Source organism: Hylobates moloch, unplaced genomic scaffold (assembly GCF_009828535.3).
Source record: "Hylobates moloch isolate HMO894 unplaced genomic scaffold, HMol_V3 SCAFFOLD_2, whole genome shotgun sequence".
Lineage (NCBI taxonomy): Eukaryota > Metazoa > Chordata > Mammalia > Primates > Hylobatidae > Hylobates > Hylobates moloch.
In genome coordinates, this window is record NW_026652277.1 from 127152412 (window position 1) to 127171264 (window position 18853).

Genomic DNA, 18853 nt, shown 5'->3' on the forward strand with positions numbered 1-18853 from the left:
AAAAATGTAAATAGAAGCTCTGTTCTCAGAGCTCAGTGTGTTATCTTCTTTCCACCCTAGGATAAACACACTCCTCTGTGCAGACCATTGTTTAACAGTTTGTCACGTGGATGTTCAACTCTAGTCCTCAGATATTCCTCAGTCCTGATAAAGGGACATTTCACGCGCTTGTTTTAAGACTAGAAAACCATTGGTTTGTTTTATTTTGCATGGCAACTGTAGAGGTAGATCGGGGAGTTCCAAAGTCATTTTCACCATTTCAAAGAGACAGCTTTTTTTTTTTTTTTCAGTTCCTGACAGTAAGGTTCTGTTTATTGTTGTCATAGAGCAAGGTTTCTCAATCTTGGCACTATCGAGATTTCAGGCTGACTCATTCTTGCTTGTCCTGTGCATTGTTGGATATTCGGCAGTATTCCTAGCCTCTACCCACTAGATGCCAGAAGCACCCCACCTCTCAGGTGTGACAACCAAAAATATCTCCCGATATTGTTAAATGTCTCCTGGGGGTAAGTCACAATTGAAAGGCACCCTCAGAGAGTTCTGTCTGCAAAGTCAGCCATCACTCAGGTTATTTCCTCTTAGACACATTGCTTGCAATTAGATTGTTGATTGGTTGTTAGAGCGACCTTCTTAACCATTTGTTTTCTCGAAAGCAGCAAGACACAGTGCTTCTGCGCTTGTGAATCTTCTAGCAGTATAAGCTACCTCTAAGTTTTTTAAACAGCAAATTTTTAAACAATGCTTCAGCCTTGTGTCAGTACCTTTCCCCAAATAAAAGATCAACACTCCAAACAGGACCCTGCCTTCTAGCTATAACTAACATCCAGTGGCCCCTTAATAATCAGAGGTTTGGCTCCACTACTTAATAGCAAGAAGTACAAACCCTCTTGTACTAGCTTATGTTAAAGGGAATCCATTCACTGTAAGAATATGACAGTAAATCTTATAGGCATTCAGGGGTGGGAAATCAAGTGTGTGAGGGCCAAGGGAGACTTGAACTTAAAAGGAGGAATCCCTAGCATGTGGAGCTGGTTTGCTAGGACTTCGTTTCAGGCTTCAACCCTACAGGACATTGCCAGATCTATAGGCCCACAGCCAATCATCTCCACTGCCCAGTATTCCACTTATATAGCTCTTGGAAGAGATAAGTTGACTGAGTACCATGCCTTCCCAACCTGTCTGTTACCTACTCTCTGCTCTGACTCCATCCATGCAGTCTACACTAGAGCTCCCTGAACTTCCAGTTCTCCTAACTGGTCATGTTTTCTTTTGCATATGGATCTTCATCTGTGCAATTTCTTCTGCCTAGACCATTCTTATTCCCTTCTGGCATCTGACCAACTCCTACTTCTCCTTTCAGGTCTTTCAGCTAAGCTGTCATTCCCATCTTAAGCTATCCTTAAAATATTCAACTACCCCTTTCTCCCCACTCCCAGACTACAAAAGGTGTTCCTGCTCCGTGCACCCTGGACTTACCCATAACAAAGCATATACTGCATTATATAGCAATTGTCTTTCTCGCTAGATTAACTCAGAGTTAGTGCTCACCAGTTTATTCCCTGCACTTAATTTAAAAAAATGAATAAATGAACAAACTGGCTTATTTCAGTCAGTTGTCCACCCTTGCCAAAAATTAGCTGCATTGAAAAGCACAGGAGGAGCCCGGCGTGGTGGCAAGCACCTGTAATCACAGCTACTTGGGAGGTTGAGGGAGAAGAACCTATTGAACCCAGGAGGCAGAGGTTGCAGTGAGCCGAGATTGCATCACTGCCCTCCAGCCTGGGCAATAGAGTGAGACTCCGCCTCAAAAAAAAAATTAAATAAAATAAATAAAAGCGTAGGAGAGCAGCTGCTACAAATAGCTCCCCGAACTCTTCAGCTGTGGGTCAGGGCAGATTCATCTAGAGGAGTATGGGTGGGAAACAAGGGCTGGCGTCTATAAGAGTTTTAACAGCATATATTAAAGCTCATTTAGTAGTATTCGAATCTGTTTTGACAAAGAGAAGGATTGGAACAAATCAAATATTAGCTAAAACTGTATATTCAGAGTCTTAATATTGTGATTAAGATTAAGGGTGAAATTCTGGAGATACTGTCATTAGGAGGCTCTCCACTTTGACTGTGGATGTTTCTTTGAAAACTGTGCCAGGGCACCAGAGGGGAGCATTACACTTTAGAGCCGTTGTTCTTAACCTTGGCTGCACATTGGAACTACCTAGTGACATCAGTGGTGGTGGTGTGTGTTGAAAAATATTGATACTAATGTCTGGGTACTGATTTAATTGGTCTGGAGTAATAGCTGAGCATCAGTTTTAAAAGCTTCCCAGCTGTTTCTCATCTGCAGCTTAGGTGGAAAACCAGTGCTTTACTCTTGCTTTCCAGAGTGTGGTTCTCGAACCAGTATCATTTATATCACCTAGAAATGCAGACCCTCAGGCCTCCCCCTCAGATCTCCTGAATCAGAACCTACATTTTAACAAGATTCCCAGAAGATATGTACATGTGTATAGTATTAAAGTTGGAGAACAGCCAGATGCAGTGGCTCACACCTGTAATCCCAGCACTTTGGGAGGCTGAGGTGGCGGATCACCTGAGGTCAGGAGTTCGAGACCAGCCTGGCCAACATGGCGAAACCCCGTCTCTGCTAAAAATACAAAAATTAGCCAGGTGTGGTGGCGGGCGCCTGTAATCCCAGGTATTTGGGAGCCTGAGGCAGGAGAATTGCTTGAACCCAGGAGGTGGGGGTTGCAGTGAGCCAAGATCGTGCCATTGCACTCCAGCCTGGGCGACAGAGTGAGACTCTATCTCATAAAAAAAAAAAAAAAGTTGGAGAACACTGCTTTACACTATGACTTGCACAGAACTATTCTATCCTGAACTGCTGCAATTTTTTTTCTTTTTTGAGAAAAATGAATAAATAAACTGGCTTATTTCAGTCAAACTGGCGCAATCTCGGCTCACTGCAACCTCCGCCTGCCTGGGCTCAAGTGATCCTCCCACCTCAGTTTCCTGAATAGCTGGGTGCGCCACCACACCTGGCTAATTTTTTATATTTTTGCTTGAGACGGGGTTTCACCATGTTGCTCAGGCTGGTCTAGAACTCCTGAGCTCAAGCAATCTTCCCCCCTCAGCCTCCCAAAGTGCTGGGATTACAAGCATGAGCCACCATGCCAGCCCTGCAATTCTTAACAGTGATTCATCTACAAAATTACATCAATACATACTGTTTTTGCTTCTTTGTTTACAAACATATGTAAGGTTAGCGTACAAACAGCACAAACCTCCTGGATGCCCAGGAGTCAGGGAGCCCGGCCCAGGTTCCCTTTAGGCTGGCACCCGAGATGCATGATTTTTATTTGTAGTCTGCTTCAAACCCTGGGTCTGCTAGAGCTCTTTGCATTACATCTCTTGGTCCTTTAGGAAATGAAGCCTTTTCCTGACTTGTTACTTAGGAATAACCTCCAAGTTCAAGCTAAACTACACCTCAGGTGGCTTGCTGATATCTTGGATTAGCTATGACTTCCCCTGTCCCTAGGTATTCACTGTGCTTCTCCCGATCCTGTCTTGGAGAGCTGATTTTCAGCCAGAAGACACCTCATGGCCACTCTGGTTATTCTAGTAATTCTGTACTGACTGGCAAAGTGCATGTCCTGAGCGGCCCAAGTGTCCAAGTCCCTTCCTAAGGACCTGACTACCACGTTGCCACTGTCCAGCACCTGGAGGTCTCACATCTGGCCCTGTTAAGAACCTCAGGACCTTGCAACAGGATTCTGGTCACTGTCTAATTGGTCAATGTATGCGTACCTCCTCTGCTGCCTTGATGAAATCAAGGTTTCTTGTCAGTTTCCTTCATTCTTCCTTTTCTGTTGTAGGTTACACTTACTGTTATGACTTTTCTCTTCTACATACCTGGGTGCCACAGATCTCTCATAGATCTGTCTCTAATATATCCCATCTGTTCTTAAAGTGTCGTCTCCAGAACAGCAGCAGCAGCAGCATCACCTTGAACTTGTTCAAATTCTCCAGCCCAACCCAGAGCCACTGAATCAGAAACTCTGAGGTCCAGCAATCTGTGTTTGACAGGCCCAGGCGTTCTGATGCATGCTAAAGTAAAAGAACCTGTGATTTATCACCTTACAAAGCCCTCTATCAAATATGCAACTTGTAATTCATGTTGTATACATTACTACTGAGTTAGTCACCAATATTTCGTATGATATACGAAAGTCTTAAGACTCACCAGATTTAAGTGGTGATGATTCCACTTTGGGAAGTGTAGGGGATGGTAAGATCAATATAGTTTAAAAAATGAGTCTCCATAAGGGAGAATATTGCTAGGTGTGGTAGAGACCAATTTTAATTTTAAAGATATACCTTTGAACTAGTTCAGTTGATTGAAAGTTAATCTGATGTTAGTGAGAACTGCTAATACTCAGTATAAAAAGGGCTTGATATTTCTTGAAATGAGGATGATGATATTCTCTCAGTGGTAGCCTGACTGGTTTTGTCGGGAGACATTTCTGAAGGGAAACTAATTCTTAACGGAATATCTGCTGTGTGCCAAGCATTATTAGAAACACCTTCACCTGCTGTCTCAATCCTCAGAACACTGAGACAGATGTACCCCCATTTCACTTAAAATTGCCGATTTTATGCGTTTCCTCAGAAAAATCACTGAAGTTTTAGAGCCAGAAGAAAGCTAGCAACTCAACTTCTGTTATTTTTACAAATGGGGACAGTGAAAGGTTAAGTGATTTGACCATCACATTGATGGACAGGTGGTTCTCAAACAAATATGCTTCATTTAAAATATGTATAAAAACTCAGGGTCTGGAATCCTGAGGTTGCCAGATTATCCATTCCTTAACAAATAACCGGCACTGTTTGCAGTAGGGGCAAACAAATTCCTTGGATAGAATTTTAAATATTTACCTCAAATCTCCCCACATAAGAAAAATGTTTAGATATGCCCTCCCTTATTCACATGGCCTAGTATAAGATACAGCGTATGTACTTGACTTTGCCATATCAGCAGTTAGGGCAAGTTTAGACATATAACTTAGCATTTTGTGTAAATCATCAGAAGGCCTTTATTGTCCTATTTGTAGATGTGGAAAAATCTAGAGTCCCTTCTGTTTAATTAATGTATTTCAGTTTGGTTAAATCAAAGTCTTACATGTGGAGTTCACTGGAGTAAACTTTTGAGTCCTTCTAACAATCAGTTTCTTCAACTATAAGGTTAAACATACAAATCATTCTAGCACAGAAGTATCAGTGTGTATACTTTTAAGTGCTGGTGATAAGAACCACTGCATGGATCTGTGGTTGAGGTTTCTACAGCCCAGAAGTGGAAAGTTAGATTGAACAAAGGGACCATGAACTCGCCATCCTTGAGAAGACTGGCAGAGTTCTACCTTTCTATTGCTGCTGACAAAGGGAGCTGGAATCAGTTTCTTACAGCCACACAAATATCCCAGTTCTTTCACAACATCAGATAAAATGCCTAATGCCATTAATATATAGGTTCATCACCAGTAAGAACTGCCCTGCTGTTTGTTATTACATGAGTAACGCTTGTCATGTGTTTTAACTGGGCTCCTTGCAAAGAATCAGTTTTCATTCACCAATTGTTTTGAATCCTGGTGGCAAGCCCAGCTCCCTTTTGTCTGAGATGTCCCCAGTGTGACCTGAGGAACCTGGGCAAAGGCCCAGCGAGAGGGTCTGGAAGCTGTAGACAAATCACCTGAGTTCTCAGACTGCCCAGAAGTCTGCGAGTACAGGAAGAGGGAGACTCTCCTCAGGGATTCCCAAATCTGGCTATCAAAGTCATTGGAGAGCTTTCAAAAAGTCCAAGCTCTGAGGCTACACCCTGAAGGTTACACATTAGTAATTTATTATTAAATTTATGGAGTGCTTACAGCAGACCAGGTCTCATAAGTTCTTTATAGAAATTATTGATTCATGGAACCCTCACAGCAATCGTATGTGGTAGGTACCACTGTTTCTCAGATGAAGGAATTGAGGCACAGAAAAGTTCTTGCCTGAGTTTGTGCAGCTAGGGAATGGCAGAACCAGCATTCTGGACCTAGAACACACATTCTTAACACTATGCTGCTCTGGGTCAGTTGAGAATGTAACATAGACGGTCTGCTTCCTCCCATCCACCTCAGGTCTTAGCATAAAGCATATGTCATATAGCAATAAAGCTGTCATTAAAAAAAAAAGCAAATGCCAGTTGTCAGGAGTTAGGGATGGCAGGGGGCAGGGGAGTGGGTGTGACTGTAAAGGGGTACTGGAAGGGGGTCTTTGAGGTGCTGGAAAGGTTCTATATTTTCTCTATAGTGTTGGTTACATGAATATACTCATGATAAAACGGCATCACACACATTGTACCAATGTCAGCTACCTGGTTTTGATATTGTACTACCGTTTTGTAAGCATAGCCACTGGGGAAAATAAGTGAAAGGTACACAGGACTGCTCTACTATTTTTGCAACTTCCTATGAATCTACAATTATTTCAAAATAAAAAGTTAAAAAAAAAAGCCTATGCCTACTTTTGGCAAGCCCCATATCCATTAGAAGCCTGCCTCTTTAAGACCGATGTAAATAGAGATCATTCTTGGAAGACAAACCTCATTCTGCTTAGGGTAAGAAAAGCACTCTCAGCCGGGTGCGGTGGCTCATGCCTTTGTAATCCCAGCACTTTGGGAGGCTGAGGCGGGCGGATCACGAGGTCATGAGATTGAGACCATCCTGGCTAACACGGTGAAACCCCGTCTCTACTAAAAATACAAATAATTAGCCAGGCGTGGTGGCGGGCGCCTGTAGTCCCAGCTACTCGGGAGGCTGAGGCAGGAGAATGGCGTGAATCGGGGAGGCAGAGCTTGCAGTGAGCCGAGATTATGCCACTGCACTCCAGCCTGGGCAACAGAGTGAGACTCCGTCTCAAAAAAAAAAATAGAAAAGCACTCTCAGTCTGGGCAGAGCAGGGGCACAGGGTAGTGGTGGTAACAGGAGCTGAGCAAGGTCACCAATAGCAGAGTCAAGCACTCTGCTGATTACATTACACCATGGGGGCTGGAACCAGTTCCTTATGCCTTGCAGTGATTCCCAGATGACTAGTGCCCAGCTGTCTAAATGGGAACCCTGGGGAAAGAGCTAAATGAACACAGAATCTGTGCCCCATGCCTGGGAACCCTGGGGAAAGAACCAAATGAACACAGAATCTCTGCCCCACGCCTGGGAACTCTGCCTCAGTAGGTCAAGAACAAGGTCTGTTAGGTTACATTTTAAAAGCTCCCCAGGTGATACGAGCTTGAGAACTTTAGATTACAGAGTAGTGATAAAGCTGAATCTCCAATAACATCACATGATACAGCCACCACGGACACTGTAAAACAAGCCCTTGGTTTTCATAGGGTTGGTATGGCTCAGAGAGATAAGGATGATGTTCATGTCATATATGAAAACATCCAAAGTGTAGATACTCTTTCTGAATGCTAGTATAAACAATGAAATATTACAATGAATTGCTTTTTCTTCTGCATCATTCCTATTTGGTTACTTACCAAGTTTCTCCTGGGAGTACATGTAGTTACAAACAAGAACATAATTCTATTACAGATGTCTTAGGCTATCAGGTATGTTGCTAAATTAAGAATTTTTTGTCCACAAGTAACAAAATTCTCAACCAACAGTACCATAAACAACACAACACAGGGCTCTGTTAGTCTCATATACTAAGAACTCCAGAGTAGGTGGTTGCTGGTATTAGTCCCGCAGCTCAAGAGATTGGGGCTGACATCTCTGCAGTACTTGGCCTTTTCTTTCTTTCTTTTTTTTTTTTTTTTGAGACAGAGTCTCTCTCTGTCGCCAGGCTGGAGTGCAGTGGCGGCATCTCGGCTCACTGCAACCTCCGCCTCCCAGGTTCAAGAGATTCTTCTGCCTCAGCTTCCCAAGTAGCTGGGACTACAAGGGCATGCCACCATGCCCAGCTAATTTTTGTAGTTTTAGTAGAGACAGGGTTTCACCATGTTGGCTAGGATGGTCTCGATCTCTTGATCTCGTGATCCACCTGCCTTGGCCTCCCAAGTGTTGGGATTACAGGCGTGAGCTACCGCAACTGACCTCAGCCTTTTCTTTATGGCCACAAGATGACAGCTGCAGCTCCAGCCTCTCCACATTCCAGACTGGATGAAGGGGAAGGGGCAGGACCACTGGCATTCTATTCCTGTCCCACTGGCCAGAACCATCTCTCATGGCCACTTGTGGCTGCAAAGGAGTCTAGGAAATGGAGTACTGCCCTTTCACAGTCTCTATGAGAGAGACAGGAAAGGAAGATGGGGAGGGATTGGGTGTAGATGAGGCAACCTATAGTGTCTGCCATGGCTTTCAAATTACAATTTATCAAGTACTGTTTAATTAAATCCACAAACAGCTGATCAGATACACAGTAATAAATTATCACAGAAAATATTGATATGAAAATCAAGCATAAGGATCTCCACTGGCAGTAATTCTACACATATGTATTGGTCTTTCATTCTGTGTTGGAACTAATTCTAGTTGTTTAAGCACTTCTGTTCCTTCAATCAATTGCCTACATAGGAGAAAAAAATGGAAAATTTAGTCAGTCATAAGTTTTCATATTTAACTTAACATTCCGAAATGGAGTCCTACCCAGCTATAGCTAAGACAATTTCCTACAAATTGAATGAACATCAGCTCTAAGTATCCTAAACCTCTCTGGATGTGTGCACTTTGCCACACCTACAGTACCCAGGGCCATCATCCAGGCAGCTGGCCTCCTGCCGCAGCTCCGAGCTGGCTTCCTCCATCTGCTTGGCACCCTCCCCTCTGTTCTCCCTGCAGTCAAGGTGATTTTTTTTTTTTTTGAGACAGGGTCTCACTCTGTTGCCCAGGCTGGAGTGCCGTGGCATGATTTTAGCTCACTACAGCCTTGACCTCCTGGCTTAAGTGATCCTCCTGCCTCAGCCTCCTGAGTAGCCAGTGCTTACAGGTGTGTGCCACTAGGCCTGGCCAATATTTTTGTTTATTTATTTTTGTACAGATAGGATCTTGCTATGTTGCCCAGGCTGGTCTTGAACTCCTGGCCTCAAGCAGTCCTCCCACTTTGGCCTCCCAAAGTGCTGGGATTATAAGTGTGAGCCACCACACCTGGCCAGCATGGTCTTTTAGAAATAGCAATCTGCTTTTATCTCCTTGCTCAAAACATGACAATAATAGCAATCTGCTTTCATCTCCTTGCTCAAAACACGACAGTAATTTCCCATTATCTTTAGGATGAAGACTAAAAATCCCTGCCATTGCCTACCAGGGCCTGCACGGTCTATCTCCCATGGCCTCTCGGGGAGGTTGGGCCACATGCTTCCTCTTGCTCTCTGCTCCAGCCAGACTGGCTTTCAGTACCTCAAGAGCTCCACACTCCCTTCTTCCACAGCTCCTGCATTACTCCCCCACCCCTACCCTTTGGCATGGTCACCTCCTGGTCTTCCTTCAGACCTCAGCTCAGTCATCACCTCCTTGGGGAAGTTTCCCAGGCCACCTTGCTTATGTTAAGTTCCCTGTCGCTCCTTTAGAGAAGTTCCCAGGGTTGAAACCTTACATTTATTTGTATGCTTCTTTGATTGATTTCTGATTCTCCCATGATGGTAGGGATTACGCTTGTGCTCAGGCTCAGTGCCTAGCATAATGCCTGGCACTACCAGGCACCTGACAACATGCACTGAGTGATGAATAAAAGACAGCTCAAAGCCATGCTAGTTTCGACTGGATGTGGTGACTCATGCCTGTAATCCCAACACTTTGGGAGGCCAAGGCAGGTGGATTGCCTGAGCACAGGAGTTTGAGACTAGCCTGGGGACAACCTGTTGAAACCCTGTCTCTAATAAAATACCAAAAATTAACTGGGCGTCGTGGTGCACACCTGTAATCCCAGCTGCTCGGGATGCTGAGGCAGGAGAATTGCTTCAACCCAGGAGGTGGAGGTTGCAGTGAGCTGAGTTTGCACCACTGCACTCAGCCTGGGCCATAGAGCAAGACTCATCTCAAAAAAAAAAAAGCCATGCTAGTTTAGATCTCTGTAGACAATTGCTGGCCATGAGCTAGAACTTCCTGGGGAGTGGAGCTAGACTTCTGATGGTTCTTTCAATTAAAAAAGGGCAGAGAGACAGGCCAAGACATAGGACTGGTGCCATCTGTCAGTGCTTGGGCTTGGACAGTGGCTGAGGGGAAGGGTGCAACTTCCATCTCATGAGCTTTTATAGGAGCATGGTCAGTGCCGACACCAAGTGTACTCTAGCCCTCTCTTTGCCTTTGGGCTCTATTTTTGCCATCCCAATAAAAAACCATGACACAGGACAACATTCTGAGGATGAAGGGAAGAGGATAAATAGATTAATTTCTGTCCAAAGAGAGTATGAAGCCTGTTCTCCAACAAGACAAGATAAGCAAAGGCACAGGGACTGTTCTTGGAGTGATGGTACTATGGTCTGGCTGCAGCTTGGCTGCCAGTCTACAAATTGCTTCCAAATTACATTTCCAGCTCTGACTCAGCTTGAATATCCACCTCCTGGGATGCCACCAACTGGCTATCCTATAGGTATCCTAATATGAAACTTGTCCAACTTGAACTCATGATCTTCTCTCCCAAATCCTCCTCCTTATATTCTCTATCTTGGTGAAATGGTACCACCCCTCCAAACAGTTCCCAAATCCTAGGAGTTACCCTAGACCTGCACTGCCCAATATGGTTGCCACTAGCTACATATCGCTATTTAAACTTAATTATAGGCTTGGAGTTGCAGTGGCTCACACCTGTAATCCCAGCACTTTAGGAGGCTGAGGTGGGTGGATCACTTGAGGTCAGGAGTTCGAGACTAGCTTGGCCAACATGGTGAAACCCCATCTCTACTAAAAATACAAAAATTAGCTGGGCATGGTGGTGCATGCCCATAATCCCAGCTACTTGGGCGGCGGAGGCATGAGAATTGCTTGAACCCGGGAGGCAGAGGTTGCAGTGAGCTGAGATCGCACCACTGCACTCCAGCCTGGGTGACAGAGTGAGACCCTGTCTCAAAAAAAAACAAACCCTTAATTAGAATTAAATATAGTTCCTTAGTCACACTGGCCACATGTGGCCAGTGGCTGTCATACTGGGCTGTGCAGAATACAGGACATTTCCATCATCACAGAGAGTTCTACTGGACAGTGCTGGCCTGGACTCCTCTCAGGCCCTCACCCCCGACTCTAACTTCTTTTTTTTTTTTTTGAGACAGAGTCTCACTCTGTCGCCAGGCTGGAGTGCAGTGGCGCAATCTCGGCTCACTGCAACCTCCGCCTCCCAGGTTCAAGTGATTCTCCTGCCTCATCCTCCCGAGCAGCCGGGATTACAGTGTCTGCCACCATGCGTGGCTTTTTGTATTTTTAGTAGAGACAGGGTTTCACCATGTTGGCTAGGATGGTCTCGATCTCTCTTTTTTTTTTTTTTTCCCTGAGACGGAGTCTCACTCTGTCACCCAGTCTGGAGTGCAGTGGCGCGATCTTGGCTCACTGCAAGCTCCACCTCCCGGGTTCACGCCTCAGCCTCCCAAGTAGCTGGGACTACAGGTGCCTGCCACCACGCCCGGCTAATTTTTTGTATTTTTTTTTTAGTAGAGATGGGGTTTCACCGTGTTAGCCAGGATGGTCTCAATCTCTTGACCTCGTGATCGGCCCACCTCGGACTCCCAAAGTGCTTCTCTACTCTAACTTCTCAATGTCTTCAGTTTGTCCACTTATCACCTGCTCATCTGTACTGCTGGTGCTTTAGAGCAGGACTTCATTTATGGCCTGTTACAACCATAGCTTCTTAAGTGGTCTTGCTACTTCCTTTTCATTCTTTGCCAATTCATTCCTCACTTCTGCTAAAGAGATTTTTTCTTCAAAATGAGAAGCTGGTTATGTTGCTCACAATGTAAAATTCTCCCATGGCCCCCATCACCTTTGGGTGAGGTTCGTGCTCAGCAGCATGGCACCCGCAGTCCACTGTGAGTTGGACCCTTGCTGACCCTCTTATCTGGCCTCCATCCTTTCCATTCTCCCCTAGGTACCAAGCTCTGCCCAGAACAGATGACTTGTAGATAAGATCCTCTCTTACTCTTCAGGGCCTCTCTGTGAAACCTCTTCACTCTTCCTAAAACTGATTTGACTCATTGTGATTTCTAGCTTCTCTATCTGGCTAATTTCTACGTGACATTTCACTCCTCAGCTCACCTTCTCATGAAACTTTCCATGACCCCCTCCCACCTTACAAGTCTCTTAAAATGAAATAATTCCCCCTCCCCCAAGCCCCCTCTACAATGGGTGCATGTGAATGGAGAGCTTACAGGCTTGTTTTGTGATATTCTTTCCCTACAAGCCCACTGGGCCAGCCATGCTCTGTGGATCGCTGCAGTCTTTCCTGAAGGACATTCCCAGTGTCATCCATCTGAGGGAGCGGCAGGTTCATGTACCTGAAACTGGGCTTGGAAGGAGTGCCTGTCTCGGATCAGAGAGGAAAATTCTGTATCTCTCTGGACCTTGCTAACCATGTCTGGACTTCCAAAAGCTCAGACACACCTGGGGATACTGAGAGATGATAGGGAAGAGGCAGCCCTACAACTGGGAAGGAAGGTATCCCTGAAGGAGTTCTATTTCATTAGTTTAACTAGATTATCTAGTTGCCTATTATGTTTTGCCTTTCTGCTTCTCCCTTAGCACTCTGTAAGGTCTTGTTTAAATATTCCAGCCCAGCCTCAATTGTGATTTGGAGACTTTGTTTATTTTTAATTTGGAGATTTAAGGAATACACTGAGATCATACTTGAGGCAGAATAGCAGAATAGAAGGAGGGCAGTGCCTCCCTGAGGACAGAGTGGTGATAACAAAAATTAGAGATTTCTCCAAGAGGAAGGTGGATCATAGAGAACAGGAACCATCGAAAGGAGACCGAGTGCTCTCCACTCCATTGCCGCCCTGTAAGGCTCTGTGTTCACTTTGGTGAAGGGAGTTGGAGGGTGTTTTCTTACCCATCTCCCAATGCACCCTGTACACAGTTTGCATGGCCCATGTCTCACTGTCACATAGCTATTGGCTATTTGACCTGTTTTTCATAACATACTCTAAGCTCCCTGAAGAGCAGGGATTGTACCTTGTCGCTGTTTTTCCCCAGCACCGAGTACCATGAATGGCATGGTGCCTAACGAAATTCTGTTTGAATGAGTTGGGAAAACAGCAGAAGTGAAGGCTGAACAAAGGATGTGGGGCCAGAGGACCTGGAACGCCACTCTAGACTTCAGGCTGTGCAGATGTGGAGGTGGTAATGGAAGCACTGTTTTAAAGTAGTCATGTTTGTGTTTGAGAAAGGTACCTTTAGCTGAGATATAAAGGATCACCAGAAAGTTGGTAGAGGATAGAGACTGTCAGCAATATGACAGAGATTTAAATGGTCCAAGAAATGTTATTTGGATTTAAATGATTCAAGAAATGTTATTTGGATTTAAAACTATTTATTTTTTTTGAAACGGTGTCTCACTCTGTGGTCAGACTGGAGTGCAGTGGCGTGATCTTGGCTCACTGCAACCTCCCCCTGCTGGGTTCAAGCAATTCTCCTGCCTCAGCCTCCTGAGTAGCTGGGACTACAGGTGCGTGCCACCATGCCCAGCTAATTTTTGTATTTTTAGGAGAGATGGGGTTTCACCATGTTGGCCAGGATGGTCTTGAACTCCTGACCTCATGATCTACCCGCCTTGGCCTCCCAAAGTGCTGGGATTACAGGCGTGAGCCACCACATCCAGCCTTAAAACTAATTTAATAATGCATTTTCAAAATCAGAATACAATTTATTTGGGACCAGGGAAAACTTAAGACAAGTCATTGTTTTACGTTATGCATCTATTAATGTAATGTTACCTCTTTAAAGATATCTTATGGATGAAAATACACTTTCTATTTTTTCAACCTGGAAGTATCACAGAAAGCATTACACTAAAGGAATTATTGTGGTTAAAATGAACACTGGCATGACATTCCAGGTGCTGGAGAGTCAATAATTATCCCTATGGAGTGGGTGGAATAAATCTAACAGTTATTCAGAAAAATACAAACACTTTACATTATTTCAGGGAAGATGAAGTAAGCCCTGCCTCATATTCACTCAGTAATTAAAGAGAGAGATGAAACACTGGAGTGATGAAAAGTATTTCTATCATCCATTTTAGGTCCACATGCCTTTAAGCATCTTGCTAATAATATTCTAATAATAACTATTACCTGTGATGTTTTCATATTGAAAATCGTTCAGTAAAAAAAGTTATATGTAACTTGAATAGTTTTCATCTACTTCTTCATGATGTCCATGGACAATTATTTAAATGACTTCACCTCTTCACTTCTACATATTAGTATATTATTAAGCACTGTGGTATGATTCATAGTAACAAAGAATTGATAATATCCTTAAGGCTGAAGATTGACAGATGGATAGAGACACAGAAAGAACATTATCGTGACTATGCCTAAATGGTTTCTGTTTTTATTTTTTTATTTTGTCTTTTATATTTTTTTGAGGTAGGGTCTCATTCTGTTGCCCAGGCTGGAGTGCAGTGGCACAATCATGGCTCCCAGGCTCAAGCAATCCTCCCACCTAAACTTCTTCAGTAGCTGGGACTACAGGCACACACCACCACACCCAGCTAATTTTTATTTATTTATTTATTTATTTATTTATTTATTTGAGACAGTCTTGCTCTGTCACCCAGGATGGAGTGCAGTGGCACGATCTCAGCTCACTGCAACCTCTACCTCCTGGGTTCAAGCAATTCTCCTTTCTCAGCCTCCCAAGTAGCCAGAACTACAGGTGCATGCCACCACGCCTGGCTAATTTTTTGTATTTTTAGTGGAGACGGGGTTTCGCCATGTTGGCCAGGCTGGTCTGGAACTCCTGGCCTCAAGTGATCTGCCTGCCTCAGCCTCCCGAAGTGCTGGGATTACAGGTGTGAACCACTGCACCCGGCCTATTTATTTATTTTTGAGACAGAGTCTTGCTGTGTCACCTAGGCTGGTGTGCAGTGGCATGATCTTGGCTCACTGCAACCACCTCCCAGGTTCATGTGAGTCTCCTGCCTCAGCCTCCGGAGTGGCTGGAATTACAGGCACATGCCATCATGCCTGACTAATTTTTGTATTTTTAGTACAGACGGGGTTTTACTATGTTGGGCAGGCTGCTATGGAACTCCTGGCCTTAAGTAATTCACCTGCCTCGGCCTGCCAAAGTGCTGAGATTACAGGCATGAGCCACCATGCCCGGCCAGCTAATTTTTAATCTTTTTGTAAAGATGGGGTCTTGCTATGTTGCCCAGGCTGGTCTTGAACTCCTGGGCTCAAGCAATCTCCCACCTCAGCCTCCAAAAGTGCTGGGATTATATGCCTGAGCCACTGTGTCTGGCCAGTTTCTGTGTTTTTATAGATAGCAAACTTCTTGCAAAATATTTCTTACTTTTGTCTCTATTTGTATTATTTTTGCATTTAAGCCCTATTTTTAGCTACCTATACACTATATACAATACTTATCCAAATATTTTTAAATGACATTTTTACAGGTGTGAATATTATATAAACAGATCTACAATATACATACCCAAAAGCCACAAATTTTCTATCTAGATAAGGAGTTGCTTGCAGTGTGATATAGAATTGTGACCCGTTGCTGTGACGGCCTTTGTTGGCCATTCCAAGTACTCCTCTTTTATTATGAGGAACTGAAAAGCTTTCATCTAGGAAAGACAATAATCACTAGGTCATTAGCACATTTCTATTATCTCAATTTATTGTAACATATAAGTAACAAATAGAGCCCTTGGTAACACTCTCAATCATATTTATCAATGGATTCCAAATTGTAAATATTCTGTTTATTTCAAATTATTTTCAAACATTCAAATGGGCTGTTAAAAAAACTGTAAAGCCTTATTAGAACTATTTGAACATTCAGTTTTAGTTTGTCCTGACCATAAACAAGTGTGCTAAGAAAATTAATAATGTACAAGGAAATATATACAGTATTCTAATCAAGAATAAAGGTCAGCAAACTTTCTCGTGCTGTCTTGGTATTTCTTTCAAACTACCACCATGCTCATTAAAAACACCTCCTCTGAGAAGTCTTTTGTGGACCTGACCTTTCCCCTGAACCCCTCAAGCATCTTACACATCGTTCTTGGACAGTCCTTATAACACTCTATGTAATTATTGGTTTACGTGGCATTTCTTCTCTAGTAGGTGAAGGCAGGAACCTTGTCTCCTCATGGCTTTAGCTCCAGGCTTCTCAGCATATTAGTTGGCATAAATGTGGCCCTAAATGTTTGGGCAGATTTCCATTCCATGTACTTTCCCATTCCATGTAGTTTAAAAATGTTGATGATGAAAGGAAATTAATTATTTTATTTTTAGTAATCTTCAAATAATTTCTTTTTTTTTTTTTTGAGAGAGAGAGTACTCGCTCTGTCGCCCAGGCTGGAGTGCAGTGGTGCGATCTCGGCTCACTGCAAGCTCCGCCTCCCGGGTTCATGTCGTTCTCCTGCCTCAGCCTCCCGAGTAGCTGGGACTACAGGCGCCCGCCACCATGCCTGGCTAATTTTTTTTTTTTTTTTTTTTTTTAGTAGAGACGGGGTTTCACTGTGTTGGCCAGGATGGTCTCGATCTCCTGACCTCGTGATCCGCCTGCCTCGGCCTCCCAAACTGCTGGGATTACAGGCGTAAGCCACCGCACCTGGCCAATCTTAAATAAATTTTAATCTGAAACCTTATTTGGATTGACCAAGATTTTGTGGAAAGCAATAGCTTTTTTAGTGTAAGATTTAGAAGTAAAAAGAGTTGTATGGTGATTATTAGGCTACCAATTTGAAGATGTACCATTCCCAGCTTTGCCTCCAAGTTCAAATACACAGAAGGAAATAATGGATGAGAAATTCAGTGAAATTTTTCATTCAATAACTTCACAAATTTCTGAGAATAACTGAGAAATATGAATATTAACTGTCTATAAGATTTTATTAAACTGCAACTGCTGTTACTAAGTTTCAAAACTAAGCAAACTAAGTGATTAAGCCATATCTGGGTAGTTACTTTCAGCCTGGTAAGTTGAAAACTGAATAAAGACCCCTGAAACCTTATGAAATGCTGATGAGGCATGTTTGTACAAATGAGTCTATATAATTACGCTGATGCTCCTTATTCATTTCAGTGAAATAAAGAAAAAATCTCATTAATTTCACAGAAAATTGCATGAAATGGAAATCTGCCCACAGCAAAGACTCAGAGAGTTTTTTTTTTTTTTGAGATGGAGTCTCGCTCTGTTGCCCAGGCTGGAGTGCAGTGGTGTGGTCTCGGTTCACTGCAAGCTCCACCTCCCAGGTTCATGCCGTTCTCCTGCCTCAGCCTCCCTTCGTAGCTGGAACTACAGGTGCCCGCCACCACGCCCAGCTAATTTTTTTGTATTTTTAGTAAAGACGGGGTTTCACCATGTTTGCCAGGATGGTCTCAATCTGGTGACCTCGTGATCCACCTGCCTGGGCCTCCCAAAGTGCTGGGATTACAGGCGTGAGCCACCGTGCCTGGCCCAGATTCAGAGTTTTAACAGAATGGTATTTGTTATTGCTTTTACATATTCTGATTTATTTTTCTTAAATTCTTTAAAAATTGGGAAAGAAAATGATGGAGTTGTAACATTTTTATAAAAAATTCTGTGATTGTGGGATAATTTTAAAGCAGTTAATCATAATACCTATCAAAGAAATTGCTACCTATGTGAAAGCCCATGTATAAAACAGTGCAAAAAGTGCCTAGAGCAGCCAGGCACAGTGCCTCATGCCTGTAATCCCAGCACTTTGGGAGGCCAAGGTGGGTGGGTCGCTTGAGGCCAGGAGTTTGAGACCAGTCTGGCCAACATGGCAAAACCCCGTCTCCACTAAAATCACTAAAATTAGCTGGGCGTGGTGGTGCATGCCTGTAATCCCAGCCACTTAGGAGGCTGAGGCACAACAATCGCTTGAACCCAGGAGGTGGAGATTGCAGTGAGCTGAGATTGCGCCAATGCACTCTAGCCTGGATGACAGAGAAAGACTCGGTCTCAAGAAAAAAAAAAAGTGCCTAGAGCCCTCTTATCTCCTAAACACATTTATTTAGGACAGCATGGAAATCCTTAGAGACAATTTGAGAACCACTGCTATAAAGGGACAGAATAAATTATATTTTTAAAAGGTGCAGGTAGTCCCTGACTTAGAAACTTAAAAATGTATGGACCTGAAAAAAAGTGTGAAAACTAAATGACTATGTGTGGATTCTCTAAGTCCAGAATGTGTATGTGAATCTTAAGAACCCGAGGCTATGCTGCTCCAGCCAGGCAGTAATGCCAAGGCCTACGGAAACCGCTCAGTGGTCATGCCATAACTGGCCGACTTGGCATGATCTTGTATGCATCAAATAAAATGATGTGTAAGAAAGAACCGTTTTAAATATTAACTCTAACTACCTTTGCAGACATAAAGTATTACAAGACAAGGGTAATTTACGTGTTCTTTTGTTCTGCTGTGTCTCTCTGACTCACTCTTTAACCGTCTGCTCACCTCGGTATTTCTCGATCTTTCCAACCCCTCTGCTTTCCTTCTGCCTCTTTACACTTCTTTTCAAGATTCCATAAAGCTCTAAAATTCAAGAGCTATAATTTAAATTAAATTAAATTAAATTTTTTTAGAGAAGGCATCTTGCTAGTTGTTCAGACTAGTCTTGAACTCCTGGGCTCAAGGCCTCCTGCCTCAA

At 43.6% G+C, this 18853-nt stretch overlaps 1 protein-coding gene across 3 annotated transcripts in view; it reads right to left on the reverse strand.

Annotated features, from left to right (window-relative positions):
• Positions 1–3937: 3937 nt before the first annotated feature.
• The window catches only part of PPIL6 (peptidylprolyl isomerase like 6), a 51832-nt gene continuing 36916 nt past the window's right edge, over positions 3938–18853 (reverse strand). The window contains exons 7-8 of one of the 3 annotated variants that reach the window (XM_058435468.1): positions 15678–15813; positions 3938–4104 (exon numbers count right to left, since the gene is read on the reverse strand). In XM_058435468.1, the coding sequence (XP_058291451.1) occupies positions 4047–4104; positions 15678–15813 (194 nt within the window). In that variant the 3' untranslated portion in view covers positions 3938–4046. Of the gene's footprint in view, positions 4105–8391; positions 8602–14381; positions 14504–15677; positions 15814–18853 lie in introns of those variants that run through there. The other 2 variants (XM_032156412.2, XM_058435469.1) reach the window with 2 other exon arrangements.